Source organism: Pan paniscus, chromosome 6 (assembly GCF_029289425.2).
Source record: "Pan paniscus chromosome 6, NHGRI_mPanPan1-v2.0_pri, whole genome shotgun sequence".
Lineage (NCBI taxonomy): Eukaryota > Metazoa > Chordata > Mammalia > Primates > Hominidae > Pan > Pan paniscus.
Window position 1 is genome coordinate 11,130,187 of NC_073255.2, and position 21,615 is coordinate 11,151,801.

At 55.5% G+C, this 21,615-nt stretch overlaps 1 protein-coding gene across 7 annotated transcripts in view; it reads left to right on the plus strand.

Moving 5' to 3' along the window:
- Nucleotides 1-21,615, plus strand: part of GRID2IP (Grid2 interacting protein) — a 70,842-nt gene that overhangs the window by 13,549 nt on the left and 35,678 nt on the right. For 5 of the 7 annotated variants that reach the window (XM_055114936.2, XM_055114938.2, XM_055114937.2 and 2 more), the window contains exons 1-6: nucleotides 10,902-11,062; nucleotides 15,370-15,618; nucleotides 15,830-15,915; nucleotides 20,213-20,282; nucleotides 20,647-20,741; nucleotides 21,409-21,592. In XM_055114936.2, the coding sequence (XP_054970911.1) occupies nucleotides 11,028-11,062; nucleotides 15,370-15,618; nucleotides 15,830-15,915; nucleotides 20,213-20,282; nucleotides 20,647-20,741; nucleotides 21,409-21,592 (719 nt within the window). In that variant the 5' untranslated portion in view covers nucleotides 10,902-11,027. Of the gene's footprint in view, nucleotides 1-2,291; nucleotides 2,447-10,901; nucleotides 11,063-15,369; nucleotides 15,619-15,829; nucleotides 15,916-20,212; nucleotides 20,283-20,646; nucleotides 20,742-21,408; nucleotides 21,593-21,615 lie in introns of those variants that run through there. The other 2 variants (XM_063605622.1, XM_055114940.2) reach the window with 1 other exon arrangement.

The following is a 21,615-nucleotide window of genomic DNA, read 5'->3' on the forward strand; positions in this document are numbered from 1 at the left end:
GGCTGGTCTCAAACACCTGACCTCAGGTGATCCGCCCCCCTTGGCCTCCCAAAGTGCTGGGATTACAGGTGTGAGCCACCGTGCCTGGCTGAGATTTTCCTCTTTGTTTTTGGCCTAGATAGCCAAGAAACTACAAATATCTCCCACATGGATGTACTGCAATTATTTAGCCCCCACTGTCAGATATTTATATTGCTGCCAACGTCTTAGTGTTAGAAATAATACACAGGTGAACTACCTCACTCATACATCATCGTGCATGTGTCTTGTCAGGATGTGTGTAAGATAAATTCCTACATGTGAGATCATTGGGTAGAAGGATGGGCTTTGGACACACTTAACAACCTGCCTTCCAGAAACGTGACCATTTGCATGCTCATTTCCAACATGACCATTTGCATGCTCATTTCCAATGTGCCCATTTGCACACTCGTTTCCAACGTGTGCATTTGCACACTCATTTCCACCATGTCTATTTGCATGCTCCTTTCCAACGTGATCATTTGCACACTCATTTCCAATGTGTCCATTTGCACGCTCATTTCCAATGTGTACATTTGCTCGCTCATTTCCAATGGCCACACACTCCTGTGTGCAGACGTGCCTTGATTAGTATCAGCTGGTTTGTGGACAAAGACAAAAGTTTGGAGAGAGAACTGAGGGAGTCAAAATTCAGGGCCAAGCTGACGTGCCAGGACTTTTTTTGTGGAGTCAGAATGTTCTGTGTGGGATCTCTCAGCGCACAGTATGGAAGGGAGTGTAGTATTATAATAATAGTAACTAGCAATTACTGAATGTGTGGTGTGGTTTTAAGCTTTTATATTAATTCCTTTGATCTTTACGATATTTATTAGAACAGCTCTCTTTGGGTTTGAATCCTGACCCTTCACTTTCACCCTGTGACGCCGTCACCTCTACCAGCCTCAGTTTCCTTACATGGAAAATGAAGATGCTGGCCAAGAGAGGTGGCTCACACCTGTAATCCCAGCACCTTGGGAGGCCGTGGTGGAAGGATCACTTGAACCCAAAAGTTTGAGGTCAGCCTGGGCAATATAGCAAGACTCCATCTCTATAGAAAAAAAAAATTTTAATTAGCCAGTTCTCTTTAAGTAGATGAGGGATTATAAAAAAACAGATTAGCCAAGCATGTAGGCACATACTTGTGGTCCCAGCTACTCGGGAGGCTAAAGAGGGAGGATCACTTGAGCCCAGGAGGTCGAAGCTGCAGTAAGTTATAATCACACCACTGCACTCCAGCCTAGACAACAGAGTGAGATGATACCTCTAAAAAATTAAATTAAAATAAATTGGCTGTGTGCGGTGGTTGACACCTGTAATCCCAGCACTTTGGGAGCCCAAGGTGGGTGGGTCACCTGAGGTCAGGAGTTTGAGACCAGCCTGGCCAACATGGTAAAACCCCATCTCTACTAAAAAAAAAAAAAAAAAAAAAAAAAAAATTAGCCAGGTGTGGTCACAGGTGCCTGTAATCCCAGCTACTTGGGAGGCTAAGGCAGGAGAATCTCTTGAACTTGGGAGGCAGAGGTTGCAGTGAGCCAAGATTGAGCCATCGCACCCCAGCCTGGATGACAGAGTGAGACTCTGTCACAAAAAATAAATAAATAAATAAATAAATAAATAACAATAAATTAAAAAATTAAATTAAAATAAATAAATAAAATGAAGATACTAACCATGCGACCAGGCCCTCTTCGCAGGGCAGATATATGGTTAGAAATGGCATGATATGGCCGGCCGCGGTGGCTCACGCTTGTAATCCCAGCACTTTGGGAGGCCAAGGCGGGCGGATCACCTGAGATTGGGAGTTCGAAACTAGCCTGACCAACATGGAGAAACCCTGTCTGTACTAAAAATACAAAATCAGCCGGGTGTGGTGGCGCATGCCTGTAATCCCAGCTACTCAGGAGGCTGAGGCAGGAGAATCGCTTGAACCTGGGAGGTGGAGGTTCTAGTGTGCCAAGACTGCACCCCTGCACTGCAGCCTGGTGACAAACTGAAACTCCGTCTCAAAAAGGAAGGGAAGGGAGGGGAGGGGAGGAGAGGGGAGGGGAGGGGAGGGGAAGGGAAGAAGGAAGGGAGGAAGGAAGAAAGGAAGGAAGAGAGAAAGAGAAAGGAAGGAAGGAAGGGGCATGATATGGGCATAGCACTCAGGTGGTACGCCCACCTCAGCCATCCCGTGTAGGTAAACTGAGGGAGGAAAGGAAGGAGGAGAGCAGTTCTCCAGGGTTCCACTCTGGATCCCTTTTGGTCATTCACAGGACTCCTCCTTGCAGGTGGATGAAATCTTGGGGGACCAGCCAACTGCCAAGGAGCAGGTGTTCGCTGCACTGAAGCAGTTTGCAGCTGAGCAGCGGGTGGATGATCTGGTGTGGGCTCTCACCCTGGCACTGCCCCGAGAGGCCTGCGGGCCACTCCTGGACAACCTCAGGTACTGCGGGCAGGGGGCAGGATAGACAGGCAGGGTGGGTCTCACTTAGAGCCATCATTCCCCCACAACCACCCCAGGCACCCCTTCCAGCCCAGGTGGGAGATAATAAATGGTAGCCTGCTCTTGAACGGCATCGCAACATAACTGCAAGCCCCAAACAAGGGTAGGCCAATGACCCTGAGAAGGCAGCTGTTGGCTCTGCCAGATGCCAGGGTACCACCTTGAGTGATGGGAGAAGGGCCAGGACAGACCTCAGAAAGGATCCACCTTCTGATCCAAAGTCACCACCTTGGCCAGGCATGGTGGCTGCTGCCTGTAATCCACGCGCTTTGGGAGGCTGAGGTGGGAGAACCGCTTGAGGCCAGGAGTTGGAGACCAGCCCACGCAACATAGAAAGACCCCATGTCGATAAAATATAAAAATTAACTGGGTGTGGTGGTGCATGCTTGTAGTCCCAGCTACTTGGGAGGCTGAGGCTGGAGGATTGCTTGAACCCAGGAGGGTGGGGCTGCAGTGAGCTATGATTGTGCCACTGCTCTCCAGCCTGGATGACAGAGCAAGACACTGTCTCAAAAAAAAAAAAAAAAAAGGTCACAGTCTGCCCTGCTCCACCCCAAAACCTAGATTGTAAAAATCTCCAACAGGATACCAGACACTTCCAATTCTTTATTGAGACAGGATAATGGCACAATGTGAGGGCAGGGAAGCCCAGGACTGTGCCATGTGGGGCTCCAGTACCCCGTCGACCTCCACCCTACAAACCATGTGTGCTCTTGGCCCTTTGATTTCCTTTCTTTCCTTTCTTCTCTCTCTCTCTCTTTCTTTCTTTCTTTCATCTTCCTTTCTTTTGAGACAGAGTCTCACTCTATCGCCCAGGCTGGAGTGCAGTGGCATGATCTCGGCTCACTGCAACCTCTGCCTCCCCGGTTCAAGCAATTCTCCTGCCTCAACCTCCCGAGTAGTTGAGACTACAGGTGCCACTACGCCCAGCTAATTTTCGTATTTTTAGTAAAGATGGGGTGTCACCATGTTGGCCAGGCTGGTCTCCAACTCCTGACCTCAAGTGATCCACCCACCTCGGCCTCCCAAAGTGTGTGGATTACAGACGTGAGCCACTGTACCCGGCCTGATTACTTTTCTTGTTTTGTTTTGTTTTGAGACAGGGTCTCGCTCTGTCGCCCAGGCAGGAGGGCAGTGCCATGATCTTGGCTCACTGCAGCCTCCAACTCCTGACCTCAAGTGATTCACCCACCTTGGCTTCCCAAAGTGTGTGGATTATAGGCATGAGCCACTGTACCCGGCCTGATTACTTTTCTTGTTTTGTTTTGTTTTGTTTTGAGACAGGGTCTCGCTCTGTCACCCAGGTAGGAGGGTAGTGCCATGATCTTGGCTCACTGCAGCCTCCAACTCCTGGGCTCAAGTGATCCTCCTGCCACAGCCTCCTGAGTAGCTGGGACTTCAGGTGCGTGCCACCATGCCCAGCTAATTTTTGTATTTTTTTAGAGATGAGGTTTCGCCATGTTGTCCAGGCTGGCCTCAAACTCCTGAGCTCAGTCAATCGCCCACCATGGCCTCCCAAAGTGCTGGAGTTACAGGCATGAGCCACGGTGCCCGACCCTTTGGTGATGATGATGAATGTGTGCCAAGGACCTCAGCAGACACTAGAGGAACACTCTTTCACTGAATCACCCAAGAGCTGTTATTAACCCCATTTCCCAGAGACAGACTGAGGCTCGGAGAGGTTAAGAGGCTGGCCTGAAGCCACACAGCAAATTGGTAGCAGTCACAGGACCACGAGCAGGGTCAGCAGTGCACTTTCTGCTCTTCCGCTCTGTTTTGCTCGAAGCTTTTTTGAATCGGAGTCTCGCTCTGTCATCCAGGCAAGAGTGCAGTGGCATGATCTTGGCTTACTGCAACATCTGCCTCCCGGGTTCAAGTGATTCTCCTGCCTCAGCCTCCCAAGTAGCTGGGCGCCACGATGCCACGCTTGGCTAATTTTTGTATTTTTAGGAAAGACAAGGTCTCAGCTGGGCACAGTGGCTCACACCTGTAATCCCAGCACTTTGGGAGGCCGAGGCGGGCAGATCATGAGATCAGGAGTTCGAGACTAGCCTGGCCAACATAGTGAAACCCCCGTCTCTACTAAAAATACAAAAAATTAGCAGGTTGTGGTGGCGGGCGCCTGTAATCCTAGCTACTCGGGAGGCTGAGGCAGGAGAATCACTTGAACCTAGGAGGCAGAGGTTGCAGCGAGCTGAGATCACGACACTGCACTCCAACCCTGCCAACAGAGCAAGACTCTGTCTCAAAAAAAAAAAAAAAAAGGTCTCACCATGTTTGCCAGGCTGGTCTCGAACTCCTGACCTAAAATGATCCGCCCGCCTCAGCCTCCCAAAATGCCGGGATTACAGGCGTGAGCCACCGTGCCCGGCCTGCTCTCAGTTTATTTGTCAGAAGAAAAAAAATACTGGTGGGTCCTCACCTGGAGGGACCCAGGAGTCTCCTGACTCCACTTCCATCCTTGGAGGCCCTCCCTGCCTGCCCAGCTTGGACCAAACCCCCTCTGGGCTGGACTGCTGTTCTCCCTCCCCGGATCCCGCCGGGTTTCCCTCCTCACCCAGCCTCCTGGGCCTGCGACTGCTCCCCCATCCCTCCCCTCCCTCTTCCCGGACTCAGCCCGCCCCCTCCCCTTGCTGCCATTCACCCCGCAGCCTGCCCCTCCCTCTGGGCCTGGCCAATGTCAGGGACTGGGCTGGCCACCCTCCCCGCCCCCCCACCCCCCGGCGCAGCTCTCGGCTCTGCAGCGGAGCATAGGCGACCACCACCGAAAGAGGCCACCATGAGCTGCCTGGGGTGAGTAAGGGGTGAGCCCCTTGCTAGGAGAATCAGAAGAGGGGAAAAAAGGAAAAAAGTTATTTCTAGAGCCGAATTTGCCGCGGAGATGATGCGCTGGCTCTGAGCGCTTCCTGGGGAGCTGATTGACAGGCAGCCCCCCGTCCCGCCCCTCCGCACCAGGGATGGGCCAGCGGGGCGCAGGCGGCCCAGCTGTCCCCCAGGAAGTTGGCTCGCTCGTCTCCCGGCTGCTGGCAGCCGGGCTCGGCTGGAGGCCCTTTCGGTTCTCCTCTCCCACAGCGCTGCCGGTGTCTGTTCTGCCCCCTTCCGGGCCAGCCCGCCTGCCCCCCGGGACAGCCCCATGCCCGCCTTTCCCAGCCGCTGCTGGTCCCCAAGCCGCCGGCAGCTGCGGCAGCGGGTCGGGCAGGGCGCGGGAGGGGGAACCCCCTTGGGTGCGCTCGATTTACAGCCTGGGCAGCGGGAGCCCTGGACACCTGGGGATGCCCAGTCCCCGCAGCTTGAAACGGCAGCCTCTGCTGTAAGCGCGTGTCAAGTGCGCCAGGAAAACTGGGGAGGCTGCTGGAGGAAGGGGCGGCGCCCAGCTGGGCTCTGCAAGGAGAATGTTACCCTGGCAGTAGGGCTTCAGCCACCCCGCACCTCTTCAAACCCCCCACTTCCCAACAACCCCCTCCCCAGGGCTGGCCAGTCACCCATGGCCCCATAGTGTGCTGGCCTCTAGGGTGGCAGCGATCTCTGGGCAGCCCCATCTGGAGAGAGGTCAGAGGGGGCATGGAGAAGCCACAGACGCAGCTGTGATTCCCAGGGTTGGGTGCCAGTTGATGGCTAACTCAGCACAGAGCAACCAGGGCAGGCTTCTTGGAGGAGGCAGCAGGAGGTGGCAGTGCTGTGGCTTAGTGACTGGTGGAGTCTGGTGGTGCGTCCTGTAGATGTGGGAGGACAGTCCCCAAGGAGAGTTCAGATGGGCCAGGTGCTAGCCATACAGGGTGAGGGCAGTGCTGCCCTGGCCTATGGCATCCAACAGCCCCCAGCTGTGAACCACCCAACAGGGAGTAGAGGGGACCACAGAGAGCCACCACTTGGGCCCTAAGACCCCACATTGAGGAGAGACAAGGTTTAATTTTTTTAAGAATTTATAAATAGAGACAGGGTCTCACTATGTTGCCCAGGTTGGCCTGGCCTCAAGAGATCCTCCCATCTCAGCCTCCCAAAGTGCTGGGATTACAGGTGTGAGCCACTGTGCCCCACCAAGAGGTAAGGTTTAAGTGAGAGGTTGAACAGCCAAAGGGTGGTAGGCAAAAAAATATACACGTGTGTGTGTGTCAAAGATCTGCAAGGAGTCCAGGACCCACCCAAATCAGAGAGGTGTGGCCTCACTAAAGGGTGATCCCAGTGGCCAAAATAGAAGGCTTGGGGAGAAGGAGAAGGGAGCAGTGACACCATGAAGCTGGGCCATCTAGCACAGTAGCCACTAGCCACACATGGTTATTTAAAGTTAAATGTGGCTGGGCGTGCTGGCGTATGCCTGTAATTCCAGCACTTTAGGAGGCCGAGGCGGGTGGATCACCTGAGGTCAGGAGTTCGAGACCAGCCTGGCCAACATGGTGAAACCTCGCCTCTACTAAAAATACAACAATTTGCTGGGCAAGGCCCAGCGCGGTGGCTCACACCTGTAATCCCAGCACTTTGGGAGGGCGAGGCGGGTGGATCACCTGAGGTCGGGAGTTTGAGACCAGCCTGACCAACATGGAGAAACCCCGTCACTACTAAAAATACAAAATTAGCTGGGGGTGGTGGCGCATGCCTGTAATCCCAGGTACTCGGGAGACTGAGGCAGGAGAATCGCTTGAACCTGGGAGGCGGAGATTGCAGTGAGCCGAGATCGTGCCATTGCACTCCAGCCTGGGCAACAGGAGTGAAACTCTATCTCAAAATAAATAAATAAATAAATTAGCTGGGCATGATGGCAGTTGCCAGTAATCCCAGCTACTTTGGGAGGCTGAAGCAGAAGAATCGCTTGAACCCGGGAGGTGGAGGTTGCAGTGAGGTGAGACAAGCCACTGCACTCCAGCCTCCAGCCTGGGTGACAGAGCCAGACTCTGTTCCAAAAAAAAAAAAGTTAAATGTAATTAATATTTGATAAAATATAAAGTTCAGCTTCTCAGTCTCACTAGCCACATTCCAAGCACACAACAGTGACAGTGACATATGGCTAGTGGCTACCGTACAGGACCAGGCGGATGTAGACCTTGTCCATCGTCACAGAACGTTCCCTTGGACAGCGCTGCTGCTGTAAAGGGTGAGATGGGTCCGTGGTCACCATGTAAGCAGGAGGTCTCCTATTCCTTCACCACAACAGTTAATCCTGCGACTGGGAGGCTAATTTGGGTCTGTCCCCAAAGGGATCCCGGTCTGATGAAGTGAGAAAATGGCTTTCTAATTAGGACAGGCCAGGCAGTTTGGAAAGTGTGACGTGGCCAGGAGGGAACAGGAAAGCAGAGTCAGCTTTGCGGTCCGCTAGCGTTTCAGGAAATATGAGTGGTGGCGTGGGGGGAACGGGGTGTCAGGTCAGGGGCAAGTCATGGTAGAAGCTGGGATTCGGAATCCGGACAGACCCGGCTTGAATACAGGTCCACTAACTGGCAGTGCAATCTCAGGCAGGTTCACTGACATCTACAGTTTGTCTGTAAAATGGGCTTGGTAGTTTCTGGGTGTTCTCAGCAGGGTTCTTGGTAGGAAACCATGTAAATGAACTTGGCCAACTGAAAGCAGGAAAGGTGAGTTGAGAATCTAAGGGTGGCGTGTGAGGGACTATCTGCACCCCGTCACCCTCTTCTGCTTCAGTGCCAAGTGTCATGAACACCATAATATAGAGTTATTGGGACTGGGTGCAGTGGTTCATGCCTGTAAGCCCAGCATTTTAGGAGGCTGAGGTGGGAGGGTTGCTTAAGGCCAGAGTTCAAGACCAGTCCAGGCAGCACAGTGAAACCCCATCACTACAAAAAATACATATAAAAAATTAGCTGGGTTTGGTGGTTCATGCCTGTAATCCCAACATTTTGGGAGGCTGAGGTAGGAGGATCACTGGAGCCCAGGAGCTTAAGGCCAGCCTAGACAACATAGCAAGACCCCATCTCTTAAAAAAAAAAAAAAAAAGTTTAAAAATGAGCTTGGGGCAGTGGTGCCTGCCTGTAATCCCAGCGATTTTGGAGGCTGAAACAGAAGGATTGCTTAAGGCCAGGAGTTGAAGACCAGCCTAGGCAACAGAGCGAGACCCCATGTTTACAAAAAAAAAAAAATTAAAAAATTAGCCAGGCATAGTGGTACGTGCCTGTAGTCCTAGCTATTTGGGAGGCTGAGGTGGGAGGATCACTTAAGCCCAGGAATTTGAGGCTGCAGTGATTCATGATCATGCCATTGCACTCCAGCCTGGGTGACAGAGTGAGACTCTGTCTCTAAAAATAAATAAGAGAGATATTGGGAGAATTCTATGAGACGTGTAGATAGAAGCACCAGGCATAAAATATGTGCTCAATTAGTATTGGCTTCTCTTAGGGAAGCTCTCGTTCCCAAGAGCAGGTGTCTCAAGTAGGGCACTGCTGACGTTTAGGAGCTGATATTTCTCTGTTGTCAGGGGCTGTCCTGCACATTATAGGATGTTTAGCAGCATCCCAGGCCTCTACCCCCTAGATGCCAGTAGCACAACCCCCTGTCAGTTGTCATTTTGTAACAAACAAAATGCCAAGTGACTGCCAAATATCCCCTGGGTGGACAAAAATCACGACTGGTTGAGAAGTACAGCTCTGGAGGAAACTTAAGCAGTGCCTTTTGCTGGAGCAGACCCTTCAGGGAAGTCCGGCTGTTGCCTGTCCCCTGGCGATCACCTAGTGACTGGGTGACCACCTCATGCTGCCCTGGGTCACCTGGCCACAGGCATGAGCAGCTGGCCCCACTGTGCCCACGGAGACCTGGCTCTGAGGTAGCGTGCCTGGATTTGACCCTGGGCGTCTGCTCCCTGGTTGCATCTCCTGTGCCCACAGCACGGTGGATGGTTTTCAGAGCCTTTGGCCATGTGTGGTTCTGGATTCTGGGCCACTGCAGCTGGCACAATACAACCAGGAATGGCTCCAATCATAATGGGATGGCTGGGGCCCCACAGACGTCAGAGAGCTGTGCTGGCTGGGAGGCTTGTCAGCTGCTTCTCTCCCTTGCAGGGCTGAGGACAGGGCTTGGGGAGGGCACGGCATGAGTGGGCACTGGCTCCAGTTTCTGGCTGCTTCCAGGAAGAAGTACAGCCACGGGGGGTCACAGCAAAGTGATGGTCTTGCTAGGGCCAGGAATGGGGGGGCTGCGGTGTATTGGGGAGCAGTGCGTGGACAGTACCAGAGACCGATGATCGGACCAGAGGGTCCTCCCTGTGCTGCCTGCAGGTACCCACAGGCTGCCCCATGGGAGCTGTCCCTCTGAGTGAGACAGAGGGAAAGTCCTGGGGCATCTTGCCTCTGCTGTTCCCGCCTGTCTTTGGAGAGGGCTTCATGCTGATGTTCTGGTTGGGGGTGCCCCTGAAGAGCCCCTCCCCAGGATGTGCCTTGAACTGGTTACCCCAACTCTCATTTGTTCCTCAGGCCTGATTCTGGGCCTCTCCAGAGGCAGTCGGGACTCCTTGAGACATGACACGCAAGCAGGCACGCTGGGGTCCCCTCCTGCTGCTGTTCAGGGGATGGCAGGCCCAGAGCCCCCAGGGAAGAGTCCAGACCTCCTTTCCTGTGGCCTCCCTCTCCTCCCCTTTAATGCTCCTCCCCTCTTCTCTCCTGGCAGGGCAAGAGGCGCAGCTCCGGGAGGCCCTCTACTCGCTCCCTCCCCACTCACCTGGGGGTTGTCGCAGCCTGGGCGTCCTGTCCTCACTCGCACTGACTCCCCAGGCCTCAGACACTCCACCTCCTCTGTGTTTTGGAATTCGGCTTCTTGTCCCATCCCAACACCCCCCTCTGGGTCACCTCCCAGCATCAGCCCTCTCCTGGTGTGCCAAAACCTTTGGAGTCCTTCCACCTCTCCTTGAACCATGAAACCCTCCCACGGCTCCTTCCTCTTCCCAGAGTGGGGTCTCAGCTGCTGACCACGGCATTCAAAGCCTCCCTATCCAGCCTCTTCTCGGCCACAGCCGATAATTAGCCAGGCATGATGGTATATGCCTGTAGTCCCAGCTACTTGGGAGGCTGAGGTGGGTCCCTCCCGACCCCGGGGAGGGTAAACAGGGCTTCTTCTAGCCGGCCGACTCCTGCTGAGCCCTGGAGGCCCAGCGTAAAGGGCATCCCCTCCGGAAAATATTGCATGCTCTACCAAAGGCCGTCGGGGCTTCCTCTGAACTGCGGGGACTCGCCACTGTGTGGGGGTCCGGGGCGCAGTAGCTGGAGAGGACGCAGGCGAGGATCCTGGGAAGGGAATAACGGAGAGAGCCAAGGGGAGTGAGCGCGGCGGCTTCAAACCGCCGCCAGTTTCCGCTGCACCCCAGAGCGACCAAAAGGGTCCCAGCAGGGCAGAGGCGGGGCTACCTGGAGGGGGCGGGGCCACCAAAAGGGGGCAGGGCGGGGCTGCGGGCCGGGACGGCTCGGGAGGGGCCGCGCGCGCTCGCAGGGCAGAGGTGCGTGGAGTCGCGGCGCGCTCGCTCCATTCCTGGGCTCGGCTACCCCCTGCCCTTCGGCACCTGCCGCGCCGCGGTCCCCGGCTCCAGATGGGGAAGGACCAGGGCTTCTCTCGGCACTTTCGGTAGCTTCCCCATCGCGTCCCGCGCCTCCGGGAACCGTGCGCCCTCTGCGCCACGGATCCGCCTCGGGCTGGTCTGAAAGGGGGTGGGGCTGGAGCGTGGAGGGGCTTCCCTGCCCTGGGTGGGCACCCTCCGAGCCTGGGCGGAGCCCGAGGCCCAGGGAGGTTGGAAATAAACTCGGTGGGTACCGGGGCGGCGAGGTCTAAGCGTTGGGCGCTCAGAACCCGTGCGTGGCCCTAAAGAGTCGGTGTTGGGATAAAAGGCTGGGATTGAAAGCCCACTTTCCTTCCTACAACTGGGCTGGTCGAGGGGACAGGACAGAGGGCGGAGACTGAGGTTGGGTGCTCTTGTGAAAATCGGGGGCATCTCGTCCTGAGTTTGGGGGGCACGACCTCTCCACTGCCGTGCTCCCTATACTGAACCAGGGAACCCTTGTCCCCTTGCCACCATTTCGCTGGCTGATGATCAAAGGTGAGATAAAGAAAGCTGGGTGGGGGGCCAGGCGCGGTGGCTCACGCCGGTAATCCCAGCACTTTGGGAGGGCGAGGGGGGTGGGGGGTGCGGATCTTCTGAGGTCAGGAGTTCGAGACCAGCCTGACCAACATGGTGAAACCCCGTCTCTACTAAAAATTAAAAAAAACAGCCAGGTGTGGTGGTGCATGCCTGTAGCCCCAGATACTCGAGAGGCTGAGGCAGGAGAATCGCTTGAACCTGGGAGGCAGAGGTTGCAGTGAGCCAAGAGTGTACCACTGCACTCCATCCTGGGCGACAGAGAGTCTCTCTCAAACAAACAAACAACAACAAAAAAGGCCGGGCGCGGTGGCTCACTCCTGTAATCCCAGCACTTTGGGAGGCCGAGGTGGGCGGATCATGAGGTCAGGAAATTGAGACCGTTCTGGCTAAAACGGTGAAACCCCGTCTCTACTAAAAATACAAAAAATTAGCCAGGTGTGAAGGCATGCGCCTGTAGTCCCAGCTACTCGGGAGGCTGAGGCAGGAGAATGGCATGAATCCTGGAGGCGGAGCTTGCAGTGAGCGGAGATCGCACCACTGCACTCCAGCCTGTGTGACAGAGCGAGACTCTGTCTTAAAAAAAAAAAAAAAAAAAAAAAAAGAGAGAGAGAGAGAAAGCTGGGTGGGGAGAGAGGACCCTAGGAGGGGGCGGGGTAGGAACTTGGGGTTGGATTTAGACCTGACTCTGGCAGAGAGAACAGAACTGACCCGGTGTGCAAGGTCATTGTGTGGCCCCCAGGAAGAGTCCTGTGGCCTGAGAGAGGCCTGTTGGCATAGCAGGGACTTCAGAGTCCAGAGACAGTGATTGCTGGACTGCCAGTCAGGGGGGATAGTGACTGGTGGTGATAGTCACTGTGGCCCCACTGCTCCTGGCTCTGCTGGGTTGGTCGATTTAGGGCAGACCCAGGGCTGGGGACTCTGGGCCAGACTGAGCTGCATGGAGGGCCAGCAGGAGCCAGGTTGGATGTCTGGCTCACCAGGCAGCCTTGGCCTCTGTCTCAGCCCCAAAAACACCAAGTAAGGAAAGGGCTGCCCAACCTTCTTCCATCTGTGCAGTTGGTGACAGCCTGGTTCCCACCTGGGGGACAGGGCCTTTTCTTTTTTTTGAGATGGAGTCTCACTCTTTTGCCCAGGCTGGAGTGCAGTGGTACAATCTCGGCTCACTTCAACCTCTGTCTCCCCGGTTCAAGCAATTCTCGTGCCTCAGCCTCCTGAGTAGCTGGGATTACAGGAGTGCACTACCATGCCCGGCTAAGTTTTGTATTTTTAGTAGAGATGGGGTTTCACCACTTTGGCCAGGCTGGTCTCGAACTCCTGACCTCAGGTAATCTGCCTGCCTCGGCCTCCTAAAGTGCTAGGATTACAGGCTTGAGCCACTGCGCCCGGATGACAGGGCCTTTTCTAGTTGCTGCTGGAAGGTAGAGCTGTGATGTCCTCTTGACCCCTGCCCAGGTTGGACTCAAGGGTTGGGTGCATGGGGTGATGTCTTCAGAGTCTGTGGCTGGAGCCGGAAGTGAGGTGGACAGTCTCAGGTGTGTGTGTCTTCTCTCCTTTGCCTGGACATGAGGCTTGAGGTCTGGGAGGCGCTAGGGAATGTGCAGGCCTGGCAGATGGAGCGGTCAGGCTCTGGAGACCTTAAATGACCATCTGGGGGATGAGGCTGAGTTTCCGGATTTGCAGGAAGCATTGCAGGTGGATGGGAATGGGCACCGGGCAGAGGTGAGCAGGACATTCATCCTGGATCCTGGTTACCCCCCGGACCATCCAGACCTGGAGCAGAGCTCACTGCGGGGACAGAGCCTCCTCCCTGAGAATCCACACCCACTTCCTCCCACCAGGCAATTTCTTTTGCCTGGCGGGCCTAATTACTCCTACCCACAGAGGTGGAGGGAAGTGTGAGGGCCGCTGGGACACCTCAGAGGGGTTTGTCTTTCAGCTGCAAGGCCACTGATCCCTTCTCCCTTCTCCCCCTCATCTTGCCCTTGGCCCTGGCACCTGGTACAAGGAACAGGGAAGGGGGCCTTGGGATGCAGCCAGGGAGACCTCACAGGCAACCAGACCTTCAGGGGCTCTTGTTAGAGGTCCTGCCACAGTGCTGAGCGCTGAAGTCTGGTCTCTGATGCCAGCTGTGCCACAGGCCAGCTGTGTAACCGTGGAGAGCTACAGGTCCTCTCTGTGCCTCAGAATCCTCTGCCACAGACCGGAGAGTCCATCAGGATGTTAACTGCTGCCATTACTCAGAGATGGGGTTAGGCTGCTGGTGGATCTCCTGTTGACTGAGTCTCTCCTATGTGCTGAGCCCTGGCCAGTCACTGTGGCTCAGGATTGAACTATAGACATAACCCCCGGAACGCTTCCAAGGCTGGGTGTTGTAGCTCACGCCTGTAATCCCAGCACTTCGAGAAGTGGAGGTGGGAGTATCACTTGAGCCAAGGAGTTTGAGACCAGCCTGGGCAACATAGAGCCTCATCTCTACAAAAAAATTAAAAAGAAAAAAAAATGCCGGGCACAGTGGCTCACGTCTAATCCCAGGACTGTGGGAGGCCGAGGCGGGCAGATCACCTGAGGTCAGGAGTTCAAGACCAGCCTGGCCAACATGGTGAAACCCCATCTCTACTAAAAATACAAAAATTAGCCGTCGTGGTGGCATGCACCTGTAATCCCAGCTACTCGGGAGGCTGAGGCAGAAGAATTGCTTGAACTGGGGAGGTGGAGGTTCCAATGAGCCGAGATCTCACCATTGTACTCCAGCCTGGGCGACAGAGCAAGACTCTGAAAAAAAAAAAAAAAAAAAATTAGCCTGGTGCCATGTGCCTGTAGTCCTAGCTACAAGGGAGGCTGAGGCAGGAGGATCCCTTGAGACCAGGAGTTCCAGGTTACAGTGAGCTATGATCGTGCTATGATCGTGCCACTGTACTATAGTCTGGGAGACAGAGCAAGACCCTCTCTCAAGAGAGAAAAGAACAGAGAGAGACAGAGAAAGAGAGAGAGTTTCTAGCCCTGCAGCGGAGACCCACAGGCCTTCCCCCTGCCTCTCACTTCCAAGGTAACTACTTTGAGAGCAGGAGCCACACAGTCCCTTCAGCTTTGAACGCCAGTTCCTGGCTGGCACAGATAGCAGGGGCTCCCTGAATACATGTAGGATTAAGTTGAAAGGAGGCCAGTGTTGGGTACGGAGCCTCATTTAGCTAAGGAAGCAAAGGAGTGGACCTGGGCAAGAGCCTGGGCAAGAGCTTAGAGATAGGACTGAAGGTGGCAGAAACGGGGTTCCTGCCAGATATCTGAGTGGGCAGCTGCAGATGGGCCTGGCCAGAGAAGCAAGCAGGAAGACTGGAGGCGTGGTGAAGGGCTCGTGGGTTCCAGTTTCCTCCAGCAGAGCCATCTAGAGACGAGGTGGGAGACAGTGGGTGGTGGGGATCCCTGGCTCAGGGCTTGGCCTGGCGGGTGCAGAGGGACTGGGGGGAGAGGACAGAGGCAGGAGGAGGAACGGGTCCGTGGACTGGCTTTGAGGGGCTCGGGCCCTGCAGTGGCCAGAGTCATGGAGGACGGTCCGAACGGGCCATTCCCGAGGTGAAGCGAGCAGGACGCCAAGTCCTAGCTGGGGGCGCAAATCCGAGCAGCGAGGGGGAGACTGGGGTGCTACCGGCTGCTCATCCCGATCCCCCCAGCCCTCCGCCACTCCTAGGAAGAGGTGGGAGAGCCTAGGGCGGCGCCCGCGAGGACGCGCCTTCGGGCCGCGGTTTGCAGAGATCCGGGGTCCGGGAACGCGCCCCGACTCCGCCGTCCTCGCCGGCAGGATCTTCATCCCCAAGAAGCACCGGGCGCGCTTCGACGAGGTGGTGTCTCAGGGCCTCCTGGGCAAGCTGTGCCGCGCCCGCCGGACCCAGGGCGCGCAGCGACTGCGCCGGAGCCGCAGCGAGGAGCGGCCGGAGCGCCTCCTGGTGTCCACACGCGCCAGCGCCCCGCCGCGCCGCCCGGATGAGCCGCCCCCGCGCAGGGCCTCCTTGCTGGTGGGCGGCCTCGCCGGCCCCGGGGGCGCGCGCAGGTACGCGGGGCTCACAGGCACTGGCAGCGGGCGCCTCCCTGCGGGTGGGCTCGGGACCGAGACCCGGGGAGAGGGCGTAGGGGCGGGGCTGGGCATCTGGGGTGCATAGGGGGCCGGAGAGGTTAAGGGGAGAGGGACACGGGACATCTCCAACCTCTGCGCCCCAGGGCCCCCTCTCCATCATGCTGCTCGCCCCTTCTTTTTCCCCCAGGACTGTCCGAGTCTACAAAGGCAACAAGAGCTTCGGCTTCACACTTCGCGGCCACGGGCCTGTCTGGATCGAGTCTGTCCTGCCTGGTGAGGGGTGGGCCGGTTGCCCTAAGAGTCCCTAAGGCCCAGGATGGGGTGAAGGGCCCCGTGGTGGCTCTGCCGGGTCATTGTACCCCATGTAGGCTCCTGCTCAGCAACCCCTCCCCGTCAGGTACCATCCTTGTGTAGACGGTGTCCCCAGAGTGTCCCAGAGCCAGCAGATCTGAATCCCATTCCTACCTAAGATGCTTGAGGCCAGAGCCTTCTGCCTGAGTTGGGGCACCCCACCCCTGCCCCTCTAAATTCAGCATCCCCCCAAGCCAAGGGAACCAGGTTCTGCATCCAGACCTTTCCTGTGTCCACAGGGAGGGCCGGGGCACTGTCTAGGACTCTGGGGCAGCCAGGACTGAGCTGCTGCCTACCCAGGCTGTGCCCCCAGCAACACGAGCTTCATGGAGTGCCCACGCTGAACTGGGTTCTTGCCTGGCAGGCCAGACTCAGACAGCCAAAAGGGCCTCAGGGCCTCTGCCTGCTGTCTAACCCCTGCTGAATATGGACTTCGCTCTCCTCCCGCCCTGCTTGCTCCTTCTTGTTCCTGAAATCATGGCATCTTTTTATTTATTTTATTTTATTTTAATGAGATAGTGTCTCGCTCTGTCACCCAGGCTGGAGTGCAGTGGTGCAATCTTGGCTCATTGCAACCTCCATCTCCGAGGCTCAAGTGTAGCTGAGCCTCCAGAGCCTCCTCAGCCTCCAGAGTAGCTGGGACCACAGGCGCACGGCACCATGCCTAGCTAATTTTTTGTATTTCTGGTAGAGCTGGGGTTTTGCCATATTGCCTAGGTTGGTCTTGAACTCCTGAGCTCAAGTAATCCTCCCGCCTTGGCCTCCCAAAGCGCTGGGAGTACAGGCGTGAGCCATCACACCTGGCCTATTTTTAAAATTTAATTTAATTTAATTTTTTGAGACAGAGTTTTGCTCTTGTTGACCAGGCTGGAGTGCAATGGCATGATCTCAGCCCACTGCAGCCTCCGCCTCCCAGGTGCAAGCGATTCTCCTGCCTCAGCCTCCTGAGTAGCTGAGATTACAGGCGCCTGCCACCACACCCAGCTAATTTTTTTATATTTTTAGTAGAGATGGGGCTTCGTCATGTTGGCCAGGCTGGTCTTGAACTCCTGGCCTCGGGTGATCCACCCGTCTTGGCCTCCTAAAGTTCTGGAATTACAGGCAAGAGCACCACACTCGGCCTATTTTATTTTATTTTAAGAGATGAGGTCGGCCGGGTGCGGTGGCTCACGCCTGTAATCCCAGCACTTTGGAGGCCAAGGCAGGCGGATCACGAGGTCAGGAGATCGAGACCATCCTGGCTAACATGGTGAAACCCGTCTCTACTAAAAATACAGAAAAAAATTAGCCAGGTGTGGTGGCAGGTGCCTGTAGTCCCAGCTACTCGGGAGGCTGAGGCAGGAGAATGGCGTGAGCCCGGGAGGCGGAGCTTGCAGTGAGCTGAGATCATGCCATTGCACTCCAGCCTGGGCGACAGAGTGAGACTCCATCTCAAAAAAAACAAACGAGAGATGAGGTCTCCCTCTGTCACCCAGGCTGGAGTGCAGTGGCATGATCATGGCCCACTGTAGCCTCCAACTCCTGGGCTTAAGGGATCCTCCTGCCTCAGCCTCCTAAATGTTGGGATTACAGGCGTGAGCCACCATGCCCAACCATGGCATCTTGAAGAAGGCAGAACCTCTGCAGTGCAAGAATCCCTTTCTTCCTGCCCCTCCAGTGGGACAGGGGTGTGTGTGCACTCATATTCATTGTGGAAGGTGTTTGTAGGGCAGAAGTGTCTCCTAGAGCTGAATTGAATTCTCCCTCCCTGTAACCATCTGCTCAGAACTGGGTCACCTGCTCTGTCCTGCATCCGTCCCCTCCCAGCACCTAAGTGTAATGCTCCTGGTTACACATCCCCATTGGTGGCCATGCCACTGCATTCTTTCCACACTCTGCGTGTCATCACATCTCCAGTGTATGGATCTGTGAGCTGGGCATCGTCTGATCCTGTAGTCCCAGCCCGGGACTGATCCCATGCCTTTCCTGTCATAGGAAGCCAAATGGATGCTTAGATGGACGCTTTTACAAAGGGGGAAACTGAGGCCAGTAGTCCCAGCCCTGGAAGAGCACTTCAGTGTCAGTGCATCATCCTTACAGGCTTCAGGCTGTTCTGAGACTTAATCCTGAGAAGTGGCATGTTCAGGTTCTTCCCCGATTTGGGCATCACTAACTTGTTGACACCGTATTGTAAGCAAAAGGCCCAAAGCTGCTCTCTGGAGAGCTTCCTCTAGAAGTGATTAATCTCTCCTCTGTGGATGTGGCTGTTCCAACCATGCCACCACCACCATCTCCATCTCCCAGTCTCTCCCACATGTGTAGCCAGAGATACCTGGCCTAGGGCCTTGTTAGAATCCAGGTGTGGCTGGGTGCAGTGGCTCACACTTGTAATCCTAGCACTTTGGGAGGCCGAGGCAGGAAGATCACTTGAGCCCAGGAGTTTGAGACCAGTCTGAGCAATAGTGAAGCACATGCCTGTAGTCCCAGCTACTCTGGAGGCTGGGGTGGGAGGATCACTTGAGCCCAGAAGTTCGAGGCTGTAGTGAGCTATGATCGTGCCACTGCACTCCAGCCTGGGTGACAGAGCAAGACCCTGTCTCAAAAAAAGAAAAAAAAAATCCAGGTCTGCTGTTCTTCCCAACCCAACCTTCAAGCCAGTGATCCCATGCCTTTCCTGTCATAGGAAGCCAAATGGATGCTTAGATGGAAGCTTTTACAGATGGGGAAACTGAGGCCTGGAGAGGCTCTGGTAAATTAAGGACCAGAAACTGGGATCTCCTGACTCCTGGCCCAGTGCTCTTTGATCCCCTGCGACAACCTCTCTAGCTGTCCCACCATTCCAGGCAGGCCAGATTGGATTCGCCACCACCATCACTCTCTCCTTTTTGGTCCAGGGAAAGGATTTCCCCCATCTCGCCTCTCCCGGGAAGTCTTCCCTAATTGTTCCCTCTCTTCTCTGGACAGTTTCCACTTCCCCCAGAGAGAACTTCTCGCAATCTGAGAGTATATTTTATTTAGCCATTGATCATTTTCCCTACTTTCCAAATTACATTTAGAATGATGACTCATAAAAGAGGCAGAAAGAGGCCTACGTGGTGGCTCACACCTGTAATCCCAGCGCTTTGGGAGACTGAGGCAGGAGGATCATTTGAGGCCAGGAGTTTGAGACCAGCCTGGGCAACATGGTGAAACTTCGTCGCTACAAAAAATACAAAAATTGGGTGGCCGGGCATGGTAGCTCATGTCTGTAATCCCAGCACTTTGGGAGGCCAAGGCGGGCGGATCACTTGAGCAGGAGTTCGAGACTAGCCTGGGCAATATGGCGAAACCTCGTCTCTACTAAACACACGCTAACACACACACACACACACACACACACACACACATTAGCCAGGCGTGGTGGCTGTAGTCCCACCTATTCAGGAGGCTGAGGTGGGAGAATAGCTTGAACCCAGGAGGCAGAGGTTGCAGTGAGCCGAGATCACGCCACTGCACTCCAGCCTGGGTGATAGAGCGAGACTCCATCTCAAAAAAAAAAAAAAAAAAAAGCCCAGAGTGGTGGTGCGTGCCTATGGTCCCAGCTACTCAGAGCCTGAGGTGGGAAGACTGCTTGAGCCTAGGAGGTTGAGGCTGCAGTGATCTGTGATCACACCTCTGCACTTCAGCAAGACCCTGTCTCTAAAATTAAAAAAAAAAAAATACAGAAAATAATTCTCCTGAAGCAAAGAGGAATCCCAGACCCTGACAGGACCTTTCTGTATGGGGCTAAGAACAGTGTATGGAGCAGGGACTCAAGAAGTACTGATGCTGCCTAAGTCCTGCCCTCCAGACCTCACTCTTCTCCAGCACTGGGGGTCCATGCTGTGCCCCTGCTAGGGGATCACTCCCGTGGTCCTTAGATCCTTAGAGCAGCTGAGATCGGAGATGTGCAGAGTCTATTACAGGGGTCTGCTGACCTGATTTGACTCTCCTCTGCCACCCATGCCTATGGGGCTCTGTATTTTTTTTTTGGTAGAGATGGGGTCTCGCTGTGTTGCCCAAGCTGGTCTCGAACTCCTGGGCTCAAGCGATCCTCCTGCCTTGGCCTCCCAAAGTGCTGAGGTTACAGGTGTGAGCCACCATGCCCGGCAAGCTATGGGTCTCTGAGTCTCCATTTCTCGCCTGTAAAACAGGATAGCATCCTGCTCTCAAAGTGGTACCCTGCCCAGCTGACTGGCACACCCTCTCTTCTTGCTTCCAGGGAGCCCAGCTGACAATGCTGCCCTCAAGTCAGGTGACCGGATCCTCTTCCTCAATGGACTGGACATGAGGTCAGAGGCTACTGGGGACACCAGGGGTTGGTGAGGAGCTGCCCCCACCCCCTGCAAGACTCCTGCCTCTTGGGGCACCCAGGCTGTGATCACAATCTCCTCTCACCAGTTGGTCCCCAGGGTCTGTCCCTCTTCCAATGGGAACTCTTGAATCTAACCCTCCTCCTCGCCAGTCGCCAACTCTAGCCAGGACCTCAGTTCATCCTTCCAACCAGAAAATACTCCAGCTCCATGCTGGGGACACAGAGTCACACAGAGGTGGTCTTGCTGCGTGACCTCTGTGGGCAGGACAGGGAGGTCTGGCTGGTGGCCGTGGACAGGGCTTACCCCAGTCAGGCCCTCCTGGGCCATCTCTGCTTGGCAGGAACTGCTCCCACGACAAGGTGGTGTCCATGCTGCAGGGCAGTGGTGCCATGCCCACGCTGGTGGTGGAGGAAGGGCTCGTCCCATTTGCCAGTGGTGAGACCCCCATGGACACTTGGCTTCCTTGGCCCCCAGAGACCCTGCCCGGGCTGCTATATGTGAGAGTCACAGTGCTGAGGACTCAGCTCTTCCCCTAAACCTGCAGCTTGCCTCCCCGGGGCTGCCTCCTAAGTGGTGCTATGGAACCCCAGTGAGGCTGGGCATGGTGGCTCATGCCTGGAATCCCAGCACTTTGGGAGGCCAAGGTGGGAGGATCGCTTGAGGCCAGGAGTTTGAGACCAGTCTGAGCAACATGGCGCAACTCTGTCTCTACTAAAAATACAAAAATTAGCTGGGCGTGATGGCACGTGCCTGTAGTCCCAGCTACTTGGGAGGCTGAGGCAAGAGAATCACTTGAACCCAGGAAGCGGAGGTTGCAGTGAGCCGAGATCACGCCATTGCACTCCCGCCTGGGCAACAGAGCGAGACTCTGTCTCAAAACAAACAAACAAAAAACCCTAGTGTATAGCCTTAGGGACCCTTCCCAGGGCTGACTCCCTCTATCCTTGGCCCCAGTGTCGGGCCGCAGGCATGCCTTCCCATGCATGGCACTGGACAGCCACACCCCAGCTCAGGAGGTCTCCTGACCTCAAAAGCCAGGGAGACTACACCTGGCCTGGGGACTCTGAGTCACTCATGCCTCTCCCGCCTGTGGTCCCAGCAGACTCCGATTCTCTGGACTCACCCAACCCGTCGTCGGCGCTCACCTCCCTGCAGTGGGTGGCGGAGATCCTGCCGTCCAGCATCCGGGTCCAAGGGAGGACCTTCAGCCAGCAGCTGGAGCACCTACTCACACCTCCTGAGCGCTATGGGGTCTGCCGGGCCCTCGAGAGCTTCTTCCAGCACAGGTGGCCGGGCCAAAGCCGCGGTG